Source organism: Siphateles boraxobius, unplaced genomic scaffold (assembly GCF_051911475.1).
Source record: "Siphateles boraxobius isolate OS27281-9 unplaced genomic scaffold, OSU_SipBor_1 56, whole genome shotgun sequence".
NCBI classification, from domain to species: Eukaryota; Metazoa; Chordata; class Actinopteri; order Cypriniformes; family Leuciscidae; genus Siphateles; species Siphateles boraxobius.
Window position 1 is genome coordinate 9,690,387 of NW_027509182.1, and position 15,985 is coordinate 9,706,371.

Below are 15,985 nucleotides of genomic sequence, written 5' to 3' on the forward strand. Positions count from 1 at the left end.
GACAATGACATACACAGATTTTCTGTACAACGAGTTTACCTGCCAGTCATTCAGGAAAGATTGGACACTTTCAGAGCAGCATGGAACAGTCACTGGCTACGTACTGAAACAAATCTTACACCCAACCAGATATGGATGGAAGGTATGATTGCGAACCGTCAACAGGACACAACAGCCATTAACAATGTTTTCATCAGAGATCCATACAACTTTTTTTTCTTGAGTATCAATCAAGATGGGAACATGAAAGGTCAATAAACAACATTTATGAATTGTGTGTTTATGAACACTATCTCTGCTTGGATTTTGGCTAAATTAAAGATACACTCTGTAAGAATCTACAAATGTGGTGCATTCAAAATTTAACAGACATCACAAATAAACTTTTTAAAAATATTTGTCCTCAGGTTAAAGAAAACTGTAATATGTTTTGCATGACGACCTTTAGTGTCAGTTTAGTGCTTTGAAAATCAACAATTACTAAACATTAAAGGTGAATCCAGTTTTCTGGGAAGCTAATTTGCATTCTAAAAATCACAACAATTTGGATAATAATGTGTTTAGAATATATAATAATATTGACTCATCCATTTTCTTAAAATAATGGTTAAAAGGGTTGAAATGTGATGTTTATTATTTTATATACTTTTTTGTTTTGAGGACTGCTGATTCTATTTTCCCACCCAGAATTTAAAGTGCATCAATGTTGGTCTTCCCCTCCTTCTCACAACCTGTTTCATGAGGTTATGATGCTATTTTACTCAATGAGCTGCACAATTTTTTGTTTGTTTAAAACAGAGATCACAATTCAGCACGATTCTGAAGACAACTAAACAATATATAATATATTTACTAGAGGTTCTGACAAAATGTTAGTTGCTGCAGTCCATTAAAAAAATATTTAATTAATTTGAATAAATGGTTCAATGATTCATTCATAAAGACATCACTTATTTCATTCTGGGTGAATCTTTGATTTTGATTAATGATTCAATGACAAATACAAAAACAGTCACTTGTCGCCACCCACTGGCGGAACGATGTAATTGATATAATTTTTATTTCCTTTCAAAAGTTGATCTACTCTATTTTGATCAATAACAATAACCTCAGTGTTTTTGTACATTAACAGGATGCAGTAATAGAGTGTAAACCACTATATTTAATAAAATTATTAAATGGATGCTGACTCATTGGGACAATAAAGCCCTCCCTACACCAAACCTAACCGATAAACACTTTATTATTAAACAGTCGCTGGGCACTTTATTTCCACTTTTCAAGTATTTTCTTCATTTTTATTTAAAATAAATGCCATTCCGATAAGATATGTGATGGGCAAAAGGCGATTTTGTACTCTGGTCGAATGTGTCAAAGACTACATGCTGGTGCCACACTCCCTACGGCCTACTCCACAGCAGACGTAAAGTGGACTGCGTCTTTTAGCCAAAATAAACAGGCTATTTACACTTAGAGCCACTCCATTATCAGAAATGTAAAAAAAAAGGAAAACATTTTTTTATGTGTGCATTGGCCCCTGGCCCTGTGTCCATAAAATGCCCATTGGATAACCCAGCCCAAACTCTCAATAGCGGGAGTGTGGGGCTCGCTCCCATCCTCTCATACTCCACTGGGACTCCCACGACATTGGTTGGTACAGCCGCCTCGCACACCTGGTCAAACGGGCTTCCCTCAGACTCTGATCTTGTAGAAAGTACACAAACACAATGAAGAAGACACAGAAGAGACCGACAGCAATGAACAGAAACAGGAACTTTGGTACACGTGCAAACAAGGATAATTAATAACAGACACCTCAACTGAATAACAACTAATCTGAAACCATGACAACAAAATTCACTATGGAAACAACACAAACTGAAAACAAAGTCCAGTGGGCATGACAGACTGCAATACTAGGCTACTATAATGAGTAATATTGATATATAAAAAAGCACTATTAAAACAAGGCAACTGAAATTGTTTGACTTTTTTTCTATGCTATAATGTGTTTCTATAATAAAAACATACATGATATATGTTAGCTTTCAAGGAATATGGAAGCAAAATGACCAAACATAAAAAATAAACTTCACAGTCATGTTATCTTTGCAAGCACGGACTGTTAGTTGAATCAGTCTTTCTTTTTATTATATAATTAGCATTAAACAAACAATATCGTTTTTATACACAGTGATAAAAGATTATTAAAATGAAAGATTAAAAAATGATTACAACCACCAAATAGGTGGCGATATATTTACCAAGAATGTAAATCGGCATTAAACAAAAGAAGAAGAAAGTAGAATGGCGCGCTTGTTCTTAACGTCCGTTTCCATGGTGACTCGTCGATTCGTAGAGGATGCGAGTTAACTGTGAAGATACTCAAGGTTGGCTGATGTTACTCCCGGATGAGTATTTAGAACCAGCATACCTCGAGTAAGCAAGGTTTGGTTTAATCAACCACGAGTTAAGTGTATGTTTGACGGCAAGATAACATTGCTTTCTTCAGCGGCTGCGCAAATGCAGATTTGAATGTTCGCTATGATAGTAACGTTATAGCTATTAACTTACTTGGCAAATGTTCGCTATGATCGTATAGCTATTAACTTACTTTCCAAATGTTTAATAGACACAGCTGAGTCGTTGTATAAGTACTATCTCGCGTGTTTGTTTGAATCGAGATCACGATCTTTTAATGATTAATCGTGCTGCTGTTATACAGTATTTGTGTCTCAGTCTGATCTTTTCAGGCTAGACATCATTATTAAAAAGAGTTTAGTTTACATGAAATCCGATTAAACCTGGGTAATTTCAGATTTAATCCACATCAAATTTTCAGTTACGCAGAAGCCCCGCCCACAGAGTGACGATGACCAGTGACGCAGTGACCAGCCTGCATAGGAATGCGATATAGAACGTGACGTCACAATCGCATACAGGTCAATTAAAGCACAATTTCACACATTCTCTTCATTACTTTGCTGACCGTTTTCTACTGGCATTTCTTGCAGCGTAGTTTGTTAGCATTTGAAAATGGGTTCAAACATATCTTGTGTTAAATGTGTAGATGTTTCTGACAGTGTGGACAATTTACACAAAAAAGAGAAAGGCAAGAGGAAGGCAAAAACCAATGAGACCAGCTCTAGTCAAGGTAAGAAAGAGGATCAGACATGTCAATGTTATTGGTATATGTAGAATATGTAAAGTTCTGTTTTTAAAGTCTAATAAATAATAATAATAATGCTCAACCATAAATTGAAAACCTTTACTAGAGAATCAGTAACATGATATACTTGACATATAATGGACACTACACACCTTTAATGACAGATGCGTAAATGCCTTTTAAACAGACATTAAAATGTATTACCAAGGTGAAATTGCTCAAGAATAATACTAATTATTTATTAATTATGCCGCGTGATGTTTGCCCATTAGGCCAAATTCATTGTCTGAAAATGAAGATGTTGTGCTAATCAGATGGCAAATTAATGAATTCTACATTTGAGCATGTATCGTTACCTAAAGGGTTACCAAGCAACATCTGGATTGCCCAATTAATATTCACACAGACACAACTGAATGAAAATTAATGTATGGGTCTTGGTGTATGTTTTGAAATTTGAACTATTTTTAATTTGACACTTAAACAGAGAACAGAACTTTCCTGCATGTGCTTACTGACTGACAACTGAGAAAGCGGAATGCATGAATTAGACCTGTGTGAATGCCCCAAAACTCGCTTCATAATTTACAGCAACCTTAGTTGTAGCAATATTAGTGTATAGTAATGTCTACGGTTATGCAATCTTTTATTAATAGTATTTCATTAAAACCATCTTTTGGTTGATATGATTTCCCCCTTTAGATCAGACTTCTCAGCATGTCACCAGTACCAGAGAGTCTGAACTCCTCAGCGTTGCAGAGGAACCTGGTCATGCTGAAGTCGACGACGAGTGGAGTGATGACGCCTTCCAGGACTTAGTCGGAGATTCGTCAGAATGGGGTGCCGACGTCCTCAACTCTTTGAGTTGTGTCTTCTCAGACTTTAATGTCAATACCCTCCAAACTCCAGTCTGTGTTGCGACTGACTTGAGTGTTGACGTCCTCCAAGCTACAGTCTGTGCCACATCCGACTATAGAGTTCCAGTCCGAGATGTGGCCTACTATAGAGCCAATGTCTCTCGAGTTCCAGTCCGAGATGTGGCCTACTATAGAGCCAATGTCCATCAAGTTCCAGTCCGAGATGTGGCCTACTGTGGAGCCAATGTCCCTCAAGTTCCAGTCCGAGATGTGGCCTACTATAGAGCCAATGTCCCTCAAGTTCCAGTCCGAGGTGTGGCCTACTATAGAGCCAATGTCCCTCAAGTTCCAGTCCGAGGTGTGGCCTACTATAGAGCCAATGTCCCTCAAGTTCCAGTCCGAGGTGTGGCCTACTGTGGAGCCAATGTCCCTCAAGTTCCCGTCCGAGGTGTGGCCTACTATAGAGCCAATGTTCCTCGAGTTCCAGTCCTTCCAGACTGCAGTGTGGTCGTCCCCCAAGTCCCAGTCAGTACCACATCAGCTCCAGACTTGGATGTGGCTGACTGTTGTATTGATGTCCCTCAAGTTCCAGTCTGTGCAATATTAGACTGTAGAGATGATGTCCCTCAAGTTCCAGTCTGTGCAATATCACACTGTAGAGATGATGTCCCTCAAGTTACAGTCTGTGCACATTCAGACTGTAGAGATGATGTCCCTCAAGTTCCAGTCCGAGGTGTGGCCTACTGTGGAGCCAATGTCCCTCAAGTTCCCGTCCGAGGTGTGGCCTACTATAGAGCCAATGTTCCTCGAGTTCCAGTCCTTCCAGACTGCAGTGTGGTCGTCCCCCAAGTCCCAGTCAGTACCACATCAGCTCCAGACTTGGATGTGGCTGACTGTTGTATTGATGTCCCTCAAGTTCCAGTCTGTGCAATATTAGACTGTAGAGATGATGTCCCTCAAGTTCCAGTCTGTGCAATATCACACTGTAGAGATGATGTCCCTCAAGTTACAGTCTGTGCACATTCAGACTGTAGAGATGATGTCCCTCAATTTCCAGTCTGTGCAATATCACACTGTAGAGATGATGTCCCTCAAGTTACAGTCTGTGCCACCTCAGACTGTTTAGTCAATGTCCCCCATGTCGGACCAACAGGGGACACTGTATCACCTCAGTTGAAGCAACTGGAGGATAATGAGATTATTAGTGAGTTGACTGTCATGACTCCAACATAACACAATACAGACAAACTTTTGATATTATATCTCTCTTTACTCATGTCAACTCCTCCTATTTTTCTTTTAACAGATGTCGGTTCATGCAGCTATGAAATCGGCAGGAAGCTCGGTGAAGGAGGCTTTGGAAGCATTTATGCCGGGATTCGCTTGAGAGATGGCCTTAAGGTATCACTTATTTTACTTACAATATATATTTTTTAAATTGCCCTGTTTTACACTTGTCTCACTCTCCTTAGTGTATCTTATGTACACTACTTAGGGCAAACCTGTTTAAATTGTTAGACGTGCTCTTCAAGCTTAGAATTTGAATTCATGAATCTGAACATGTCTGTCCAAGGATAATGACTGAAATTATATGACCTCTGCACACATATTTTAAATAATTCTAACACAAATCCATTTTTTGTTTTGTTGATCAGGTGGCGCTGAAATTCGCTGATAACGCGGGTATAGATTGGATCGACATTGTAAGTACTCTGTTTCTTTCAGTACATTTTTCAATAGACAAACTGCTATTGACAGTAGTTTAGTAGTGGTCTAAATCTTTTCTCCAGGTAAGATCATAAGAATTGTCTTTCTTCTAGGAGGGTAATCCTGAACCCGTTCCACAGGAGATCGGTCTGCTAATGCTTGCCAACAAAGGCCACAGGGTTTCCCAGATCATCCAGCTTCTGGACTGGGTCGAAGAGCCTGAGCGATACATTATGGTTCTAGAGTGGCCTACACCCTGTGAGAACTTGATCGAATTTTTAGATCGCTACAAAGGCACCATCGAAGAGGACGTAGCATTGGTTATTATGCAGCAGGCAACACTCGCAGCTCAAACATGCTGCCATCGTGGAGTGCTGCACCGCGACATAAAGCTGGAAAACCTGCTGATCAACCCGTACACCCTGGAAGTCAAATTGATTGACTTTGGTTGCGGCGAAATCCTGACCAATGCGGGATACACGTCCTTTGCTGGTATGTATTATTTCTCAGAGCTGTAATGTGGGTCTCAAACTTTGATGATGAGTTTGAGACCGTTCGACTTGTATGAGGCAAGGTCTCACAAAGCATCACGTAATGGAATCAATAGCATCAAAAATGTCTTCCATGCTAATCAATGTCTAGTCAAAAGGGTTTCTTTAATACTGGCTTATTATACAAGAGACAAAATCTCTGTCTTCCAGGCACAAAACCGTACTGCCCCCCTGAGTATGATTTAAATGGCGAGTATCACGGAGAACCAGCGACAGTTTGGTCACTCGGGATACTCTTGTTTGCACTGCTGTGTGGGCAATTTCCAGAGTCAGAAGACTTGGACGAGCTCAATGATAACATCTGGATCCAAGATCGCTTGTCACAAGGTGAGATCTTCATTTCAGCAAAGGACACTTGTAATTATAAATCATACAAAATAGAACAAAGTAATAAAATTGGTTGTGTGGGTAATGCAGTAATATTTAGATCTTTCAGCTTAGACTCTTAATCAAAGAGAGCGAGTGTGAAGTTTAAGATAATAATAGGACTTCTCTTCTCTTTCTTTACAGAATGCTGCAAATTACTTTGCTCTCTCCTGCAAAGAAACCCAGAGAAGCGGCTTGAATTGGACATTGTCTGTCTCCACAACTGGTTTAAATATTTTAATTGTCAACCTGAGGATAATGAGATTATTGGTAAATTTACTGTCATAACTCCGAAATTACACAAGACAAACACACGTTTTAAACAATATATGCCTTTACTCAGGCACAAAGCAGCTTTCATGTTAACTCTTCTTATTTTTCTTTTGACAGACGTCGGTTTCTGCAGCTATGAAATCGGCAGGAAGCTCGGTGGAGGAGGCTTTGGAAGCGTTTATGCTGGGACTCGCCTGAAAGATGGCCTTGAGGTATTACTTATTTTCTTTACATTGTTTGTCTATCAAAATGTTCTTGCCCTATCTTATACTCGAATCACTCTCTTCTTTTAAAGCATTCTCAGTGTATCTTATGTTCACTACTTAGAGCACTTGACATTTCAGACCTGTTTAAAATGTTAGACATGCTCTACATGATTAAAATTTAAATTCATGAAAATGAACATTTTTGTTCAAGGTGAATCACTGAAATGATATGAACTTTGCACACACATTGTAAATAATTCTAACACAAATCCATTTTTTGTTTTGTTGATCAGGTGGTGCTGAAATTCGCTGACAACGTGGGTATAGAATGGATCGACATTGTAAGTACTCTGTTTCTCTCAGTCTATTTTTCAATAGACAAACTGTTATTGTCAGTAGTTTAGTAGTGGTCTACATCTTTTCTCCATGTAAGATCATAAGAATTGTCTTTCTTCTAGGAGGGTAATCCTGAACCCGTTCCACAGGAGATCGGTCTGCTAATGCTTGCCAACAAAGGCCACAGGGTTCCCCAGATCATCCAGCTTCTGGACTGGGACGAAGAGCCTGAGCGATACATTATGGTTCTAGAGTGGCCTACACCCTGTGAGAGTTTGATTGAATTTCTAGGCCGCCACAAAGGCACCATCGAAGAGGACGTAGCATCCGTTATCATGCAGCAGGCAACACTCGCAGCTCAAACATGCTGCCATCGTGGAGTGCTGCACCGCGACATCAAGCTGGAAAACCTGCTTATCAACCCGTACACCCTGGAAGTCAAACTGATTGACTTTGGGTGCAGCAAAATCCTAACCAACACAGGATACACGTCCTTTCCTGGTATGTATTATTCCTCAGAGCTGTAATGTGGGTCTCAAACTTTGATGACGGGTCAGAAGCCGTTCGACTTGAATGAGTCATGGTCTTACAAAGCATCATGTAATGGGATCCACCATTGTGAATCAATAATAGCATCAAATAATTTCTTGTATACTAATGAATACCTAGTCAAAATGTCGCTTTTATACAAACTAACAAAATCTATTTTTCCAGGCACAAAACCGTACTGCCCCCCTGAGTATGATTTAAACGGCGAGTATCACGGGGAACCAGCGACAGTTTGGTCACTCGGGATACTCTTGTTTGCACTGCTGTGTGGGCAATTTCCAGAGTCAGAAGACTTGGACGAGCTCAATTATAACCTCTGGACCAAAGATGGCTTGTCACAAGGTGAGATCTTCATTTCAGCAAAGGACACTTGTAATTCTAAATCATACAAAATAGAACAAAGTAATACAAATTGGTCCTGTGGGTAATGCAGTAATATTTAGATCTTTCAGCTTAGACTCTTAATCAAAGAGAGCGAGTGTGAAGTTTAAGATAATAATAGGACTTCTCTTCTCTTTCTTTACAGAATGCTGCGAATTACTTTCCTCTCTCCTGCAAAGAAAACCAGAAAAGCGGCTTGAATTGGACAATGTCTGTCTCCACAACTGGTTTAAGTATTTTAATTGTCAGCCTGAGGATAATGAGATTATTGGTAAGTTTGCTGCCATAACCCCGACAAAACACAAGACAAACACAAGTTTGATACAATATCTGCCTTTACTCAGGCACAAAGCAGTTTTTATGTCAACTCCTCTTATTTTTCTTTTAACAGAAGTCGGTTTCTGCAGCTATGAAATCGGCAGGAAGCTCGGTGGAGGAGGCTTTGGAAGCGTTTATGCTGGGACTCGCCTGAAAGATGGCCTTGAGGTATTACTTATTTTCTTTACATTGTTTGTCTATCAAAATGTTCTTGCCCTATCTTATACTCTTTTCAAGCATTCTCAGTGTATCTTATGTTCACTACTTAGACCACGTGACCTTTCAGACCTGTTTAAATTGTTAGACATGCTCTACATGCTTAGTATTTAAATTCATGAAACTGAACATGTCTGTTCAAGGTTAATGACTGAAATATGAACTCTGCACACATATTGTAACTAATTCTAAAACAAATCCATTTTTTGTTTTGTTGATCAGGTGGCGCTGAAATTCGCTGACAACGTGGGTATAGATTGGATCGACATTGTAAGTACTCTGTTTCTCTCAGTCATTTTTTCAATAGACCAACTGATATTGTCAGTAGTTTAGTAGTGGTCTACATCTTTTCTCCATGTAAGATCATAAGAATTGTCTTTCTTCTAGGAGGGTAATCCTGAACCCATTCCACAGGAGATCGGTCTGCTAATGCTTGCCAACAAAGGCCACAGGGTTCCCCAGATCATCCAGCTTCTGGACTGGGACGAAGAGCCTGAGCGATACATTATGGTTCTAGAGTGGCCTACACCCTGTGAGAGTTTGATTGAATTTCTAGGCCGCCACAAAGGCACCATCGAAGAGGACGTAGCATCTGTTATCATGCAGCAGGCAACACTCGCAGCTCAAACATGCTGCCATCGTGGAGTGCTGCACCGCGACATAAAGCTGAAAAACCTGCTGATCAACCCGTACACCCTGGAAGTCAAATTGATTGACTTTGGTTGCAGCGAAATCCTGACCAATGCGGGATACACGTCCTTTCCTGGTATGTATTATTTCTCAGAGCTGTAATGTGGGTCTCAAACTTTGATGACGGGTCAGAAGCCGTTCGACTTGAATGAGTCAAGTCCTTACAAAGCATCATGTAATGGGATCCACCATTGTGAATCAATAGCATCCAAAAATTTCTTCCATGCTAATGAATAGCTAGTAAAAATGTTACTTTAATACAAGCTTATAAATCAAACAACATCTTTGTCTTCCAGGCACAAAACCGTACTGCCCCCCTGAGTATGATTTAAACGGCGAGTATCACGGGGAACCAGCGACAGTTTGGTCACTCGGGATACTCTTGTTTGCACTGCTGTGTGGGCAATTTCCAGAGTCAGAAGACTTGGACGAGCTCAATGATAACTTCTGGACCAAAGATGGCTTGTCACAAGGTGAGATCTTCATTTCAGCAAAGGACACTTGTAATTCTAAATCATACAAAATAGAACAAAGTAATACAAATTGGTTGTGTGGGTAATGCAGTAATATTTAGATCTTTCAGCTTAGACTCTTAATCAAAGAGAGCGAGTGTGAAGTTTAAGATAATAATAGGACTTCTCTTCTCTTTCTTCACAGAATGCTGCGAATTACTTTGCTCTCTCCTGCAAAGAAAACCAGAAAAGCGGCTTGAATTGGACAATGTCTGTCTCCACAACTGGTTTAAGTATTTTAATTGTCAGCCTGAGGATAATGAGATTATTGGTAAGTTTACTGTCATAACCCTGACATAACACAAGACAAACACAAGTTTGATACAATATCTGCCTTTACTCAGGCACAAAGCAGTTTTTTTATGTCAACTCCTCTTTTTTTTCTTTTAACAGACGTCGGTTTCTGCAGCTATGAAATCGGCAGGAAGCTCGGTGGAGGAGGCTTTGGAAGCGTTTATGCTGGGACTCGCCTGAAAGATGGCCTTGAGGTATTACTTATTTTCTTTACATTGTTTGTCTAACAAAATGTTCTTGCCCTATCTTATACTCTTTTCAAGCATTCTCAGTGTATCTTATGTTCACTACTTAGACCACTTGACCTTTCAGACCTGTTTAAATTGTTAGACATGCTCTACATGCTTAGAATTTAAATTCATGAGACTGAACATGTCTGTTTAAGGTTAATGACTGAAATTTGAAATCTGCACACATATTGTAACTAATTCTAAAACAAATCCATTTTTTGTTTTGTTGATCAGGTGGCGCTGAAATTCGCTGACAACGTGGGTATAGATTGGATCGACATTGTAAGTACTCTGTTTCTCTCAGTCATTTTTTCAATAGACCAACTGATATTGTCAGTAGTTTAGTAGTGGTCTGCATCTTTTCTCCATGTAAGATCATAAGAATTGTCTTTCTTCTAGGAGGGTAATCCTGAACCCGTTCCACAGGAGATCGGTCTGCTAATGCTTGCCAACAAAGGCCACAGGGTTCCCCAGATCATCCAGCTTCTGGACTGGGATGAAGAGCCTGAGCGATACATTATGGTTCTAGAGTGGCCTACACCCTGTGAGAGTTTAATTGAATTTCTAGGCCGCCACAAAGGCACCATCGAAGAGGACGTAGCATCCGTTATCATGCAGCAGGCAACACTCGCAGCTCAAACATGCTGCCATCGTGGAGTGCTGCACCGCGACATAAAGCTGAAAAACCTGCTGATCAACCCGTACACCCTGGAAGTCAAATTGATTGACTTTGGGTGCAGCGAAATCCTGACCAATGCGGGATACACGTCCTTTCCTGGTATGTATTATTTCTCAGAGCTGTAATGTGGGTCTCAAACTTTGATGACGGGTCAGAAGCCGTTCTACTTGAATGAGTCAAGTCCTTACAAAGCATCATGTAATGGGATCCACCATTGTGAATCAATAATAGCATCAAAAAAATTCTTCCATGCTAATGAATAGCTAGTCAAAATGTAACTTATATACAAGCTTATAAATCAAACAAAATTTTTGTCTTCCAGGCACAAAACCGTACTGCCCCCCTGAGTATGATTTAAACGGCGAGTATCACGGGGAACCAGCGACAGTTTGGTCACTCGGGATACTCTTGTTTGCACTGCTGTGTGGGCAATTTCCAGAGTCAGAAGACTTGGACGAGCTCAATGATAACATCTGGACCAAAGATGGCTTGTCACAAGGTGAGATCTTCATTTCAGCAAAGGACACTTGTAATTCTAAATCATACAAAATAGAACAAAGTAGTACAAATTGGTTGTGTGGGTAATGCAGTAATATTTAGATCTTTCAGCTTAGACTCTTAATCAAAGAGAGCGAGTGTGAAGTTTAAGATAATAATAGGACTTCTCTTATCTTTCTTCACAGAATGCTGCGAATTACTTTGCTCTCTCCTGCAAAGAAAACCAGAAAAGCGGCTTGAATTGGACAATGTCTGTCTCCACAACTGGTTTAAGTATTTTAATTGCCAGCCTGAGGATAATGAGATTATTGGTAAGTTTACTGTCATAACCCCGACATAACACAAGACAAACACACGTTTGATACAATATCTGCCTTTACTCAGGCACAAAGCACTTTTTTATGTCAACTCCTATTTTTTTTCTTTTTAACAGACGTCGGTTTCTGCAGCTATGAAATCGGCAGGAAGCTCGGTGGAGGAGGCTTTGGAAGCGTTTATGCAGGGACTCGCCTGAAAGATGGCCTTGAGGTATTACTTATTTTCTTTGCATTGTTTTTCTATCAAAATGTTCTTGCCCTATCTTATACTCTTTTCAAGCATTCTCAGTGTATCTTATGTTCACTACTTAGACCACGTGACCTTTCAGACCTGTTTAAATTGTTAGACATGCTCTACATGCTTAGAATTTAAATTCATGAAACTGAACATGTCTGTTCAAGGTTAATCACTGAAATATGAACTCTGCACACATATTGTAAATAATTCTAACACAAATCCATTTTTTGTTTTGTTGATCAGGTGGCCCTGAAATTCGCTGACAACGTGGGTATAGATTGGATCGACATTGTAAGTACTCTGTTTCTCTCAGTCATTTTTTCAATAGACCAACTGATATTGTCATTAGTTTAGTAGTGGTCTACATATTTTCTCCATGTAAGATCATAAGAATTGTCTTTCTTCTAGGAGGGTAATCCTGAACCCGTTCCACAGGAGATCGGTCTGCTAATGCTTGCCAACAAAGGCCACAGGGTTCCCCAGATGATCCAGCTTCTGGACTGGGACGAAGAGCCTGAGCGATACATTATGGTTCTAGAGTGGCCTACACCCTGTGAGAGTTTGATTGAATTTCTAGACCGCCACAAAGGCACCATCGAAGAGGACGTAGCATCTGTTATCATGCAGCAGGCAACACTCGCAGCTCAAACATGCTGCCATCGTGGAGTGCTGCACATAAAGCTGAAAAACCTGCTGATCAACCCGTTCACCCTGGAAGTCAAATTGATTGACTTTGGTTGCAGCGAAATCCTGACCAATGCGGGATACACGTCCTTTCCTGGTATGTATTATTCCTCAGAGCTGTAATGTGGGTCTCAAACTTTGATGACTGTTCAGAAGCCGTTCTACTTGAATGAGTCAAGTCCTTACAAAGCATCATGTAATGGGATCCACCATTGTGTATGAATAATAGCATTAAAAAATGTCTTCCATGCTAATGAATAGCTAGTCAAAATGTTACTTTAATACAAGCTTATAAATCAAACAAAATTTTTGTCTTCCAGGCACAAAACCGTACTGCCCCCCTGAGTATGATTTAAACGGCGAGTATCACGGGGAACCAGCGACAGTTTGGTCACTCGGGATACTCTTGTTTGCACTGCTGTGTGGGCAATTTCCAGAGTCAGAAGACTTGGACGAGCTCAATGATAACTTCTGGACCAAAGATGGCTTATCACAAGGTGAGATCTTCATTTCAGCAAAGGACACTTGTAATTCTAAATCATACAAAATAGAACAAAGTAATAAAATTGGTTCTGTGGGTAATGCAGTAATATTTAGATCTTTCAGCTTAGACTCTTAATCAAAGAGAGCGAGTGTAAAGTTTAAAATAATAATAGGACTTCTCTTCTCTTTCTTTACAGAATGCTGCGAATTACTTTGCTCTCTCCTGCAAAGAAAACCAGAGAAGCGGCTTGAATTGTTCAATGTCTGTCTCCACAACTGGTTTAACCCTTTGACTGTCCCTTTTTTCGAATAGACATAAAAATCACTATTCAAACTTAAATGGTTGTAATTCAAGAATGCTTTGGAATATAGACCTATGGTTGGTCTTGTTTTAAAGAAGACATTTTCTTTATGACATTTAGACATTTAGAAATTATTTAAAATGAAACAGAAAAAAAATTATATAAGTTTGAGTTTATGAACATGTGCAATGTAAAAATATAATTATTATTATTTTATATAAATTGTCCCAGCCTGGATCAACCTCAGGGTTCTGAGAAATGAGTGTTAGTTCCCAGGTTGGAGGTAAGGCGTAGGGTAGTATATATAACCTCTCTCCATTTTCAGGCCATATCTGCCTTGGCCTACGTCCACGATGGTTTCAGCGGCTCTCAAGAATTCCAAGCCAGCTATAATGGGAAAAGCCAGGTGGGCGTCCTTCATTATATAGGTGTCCACACTGCATACTTTATCATGCCACTTATAACTGACTGTTTGTTTCCTGATGCATAGCCTAGTGAACTTCAGTCATGATGAATCTTTGAGAGGAAACTGGAGTGCCCGATGAAGCCTCTCCTCCCAACTGTCTTCACAGGTTCTCCTGTATCAGGTTGTAAGTACTCCCTGTATCCAAAACCGCCTTCACTTCTTTACCTTTTACTGTTACAGGTACCAAGAGAAGGAAGGTCATTGAGTGGGGTTGTGCTATGGAAAGTCCTGCCAGTTTTTTCCCGAGCCTTGGTGCACAAGCCCACCTAGACAAGGGTTTGTCTGGACTTCCTCGAGTTGTGTTGACACGTCTGGACAAACTAAAGCGTGGGCAGAGGGAACCGCAACTTCAGATTCCAGACTTGGAAAAATATGTGGCTGGTAACTACATTCAAATGAAGACAGGCCTGTGGACGATACTGGTAACGAGTTATGCTCCTACTCACTCATGTGAGATGCTGACTCCAAGAGGGTGGATTCGAAGACACCGAACATCGCAACACTCGTTCCAAATCTTGGCTGGCCCTCTCCGTTTGACCGTTGCTCTGAGGATGGAACCGAGAGGAAAGACTAACCTTCGTCCCCAATAAATAAAAAAATTCCTTTCAAAATTTGGATACTAATTGGGGTCCCTTGTCCGAGGCCATGTCCATCGGGAGGCTTTCTGAATCCTAAAAACGTGGTCTATGACAGCTATCAAGGCGTAAGCCCGTCTAAATCGGCCCAATGGAGGTTTTCCGATAAAACGGGTGAAGGTCTCTGCGTGTTACTGTCTTTCCACGTGGCAAAGTCATTTGATTAAATGAAATACATTTTTTCATATAACTCTTTATTTCATCTGACTCCATAAATGAAAAGGTTTTAATGATATCTGTGCATAAATAAATGTGAGCAAATGTTTGAAAATATTTTTAGTAAAGAGTTAAAAAGAATAGTCAGAGTCAGTTCGAATAAAATCAAATGTTTACAATTTATTATGTCAGATAAATGTATCATACCAATTTATTTCATTATCAGTTCAAAGATAATAGATACAAAACATCAAATGCTCTGGAATAAAGAGAAAAGATGTGAACCTTGACATTACGTCATGATGCGAAGTGTTAGTCTGGGTTACAGAATCGCCCCGAGCTTCCTGGGGCCGGTTGCCCCAGCTGTGCGTAAGTTACAACTTAGCCTAGTTTTGACGTAAATGGGAACTAAGTTACAATTTACGAAAGTACTAAATATTTTTACGTTGCACCATTAAACTTAGTTTAAATGTAACTCTACGTTCCAAATAAATATTTACGGCAGCCTTCGATCAGGAGTAACGGTTGGAATAAAATATCAGACAGACTAAACTGCATCAATAACTGCCTCTTCTTTTGCCTGACAGACTTCAATTCTTTAGACATAATGCTGACATTTACACTTGCTTACATTTTAAGAGAGAGAACATTACGTGAAAAGATAACTTTGTTAGCGGGTCTCTTAACACCAATCCGTCCTAAACAGCGCCGCGTTGTGCATCGGTCCATTTTGTGCATATCAGTCATAATCCATAAACGTATTAATATCTTATGTTTTTTATATCAATATTTATTTATTGATACTTATTTCATTTCAAATACAGTTTCTGAATGTTATTTACATATAAAAACACTTATGTTATTCATGATCA

At 39.7% G+C, this 15,985-nt stretch overlaps 1 protein-coding gene and 1 long non-coding RNA gene across 2 annotated transcripts in view; both read left to right on the top strand.

The window, feature by feature from the left end:
• LOC143714820 (uncharacterized) overlaps positions 1-13,867 on the top strand; it is a 46,285-nt gene extending 32,418 nt beyond the window's left edge. The window contains exons 33-57 of the mRNA XM_077206253.1: positions 3,872-5,230; positions 5,333-5,427; positions 5,682-5,729; positions 5,847-6,225; positions 6,435-6,611; positions 7,041-7,135; positions 7,423-7,470; positions 7,588-7,966; positions 8,180-8,356; positions 8,541-8,666; positions 8,787-8,881; positions 9,152-9,199; positions 9,317-9,695; positions 9,916-10,092; positions 10,277-10,402; positions 10,525-10,619; positions 10,890-10,937; positions 11,055-11,433; positions 11,657-11,833; positions 12,018-12,143; positions 12,266-12,360; positions 12,631-12,678; positions 12,796-13,168; positions 13,392-13,568; positions 13,752-13,867. Of these exons, the coding sequence (XP_077062368.1) occupies positions 3,872-5,230; positions 5,333-5,427; positions 5,682-5,729; positions 5,847-6,225; positions 6,435-6,611; positions 7,041-7,135; positions 7,423-7,470; positions 7,588-7,966; positions 8,180-8,356; positions 8,541-8,666; positions 8,787-8,881; positions 9,152-9,199; positions 9,317-9,695; positions 9,916-10,092; positions 10,277-10,402; positions 10,525-10,619; positions 10,890-10,937; positions 11,055-11,433; positions 11,657-11,833; positions 12,018-12,143; positions 12,266-12,360; positions 12,631-12,678; positions 12,796-13,168; positions 13,392-13,568; positions 13,752-13,867 (5,342 nt within the window). The remainder of the gene's footprint in view (positions 1-3,871; positions 5,231-5,332; positions 5,428-5,681; positions 5,730-5,846; positions 6,226-6,434; positions 6,612-7,040; positions 7,136-7,422; positions 7,471-7,587; positions 7,967-8,179; positions 8,357-8,540; positions 8,667-8,786; positions 8,882-9,151; positions 9,200-9,316; positions 9,696-9,915; positions 10,093-10,276; positions 10,403-10,524; positions 10,620-10,889; positions 10,938-11,054; positions 11,434-11,656; positions 11,834-12,017; positions 12,144-12,265; positions 12,361-12,630; positions 12,679-12,795; positions 13,169-13,391; positions 13,569-13,751) is intronic.
• Positions 2,386-3,160, top strand: LOC143715057 (uncharacterized). The gene is made up of 3 exons (XR_013195669.1): positions 2,386-2,439; positions 2,843-2,942; positions 3,071-3,160. It is a non-coding gene; the product is annotated as an uncharacterized LOC143715057 (long non-coding RNA).
• Positions 13,868-15,985: the final 2,118 nt, after the last annotated feature.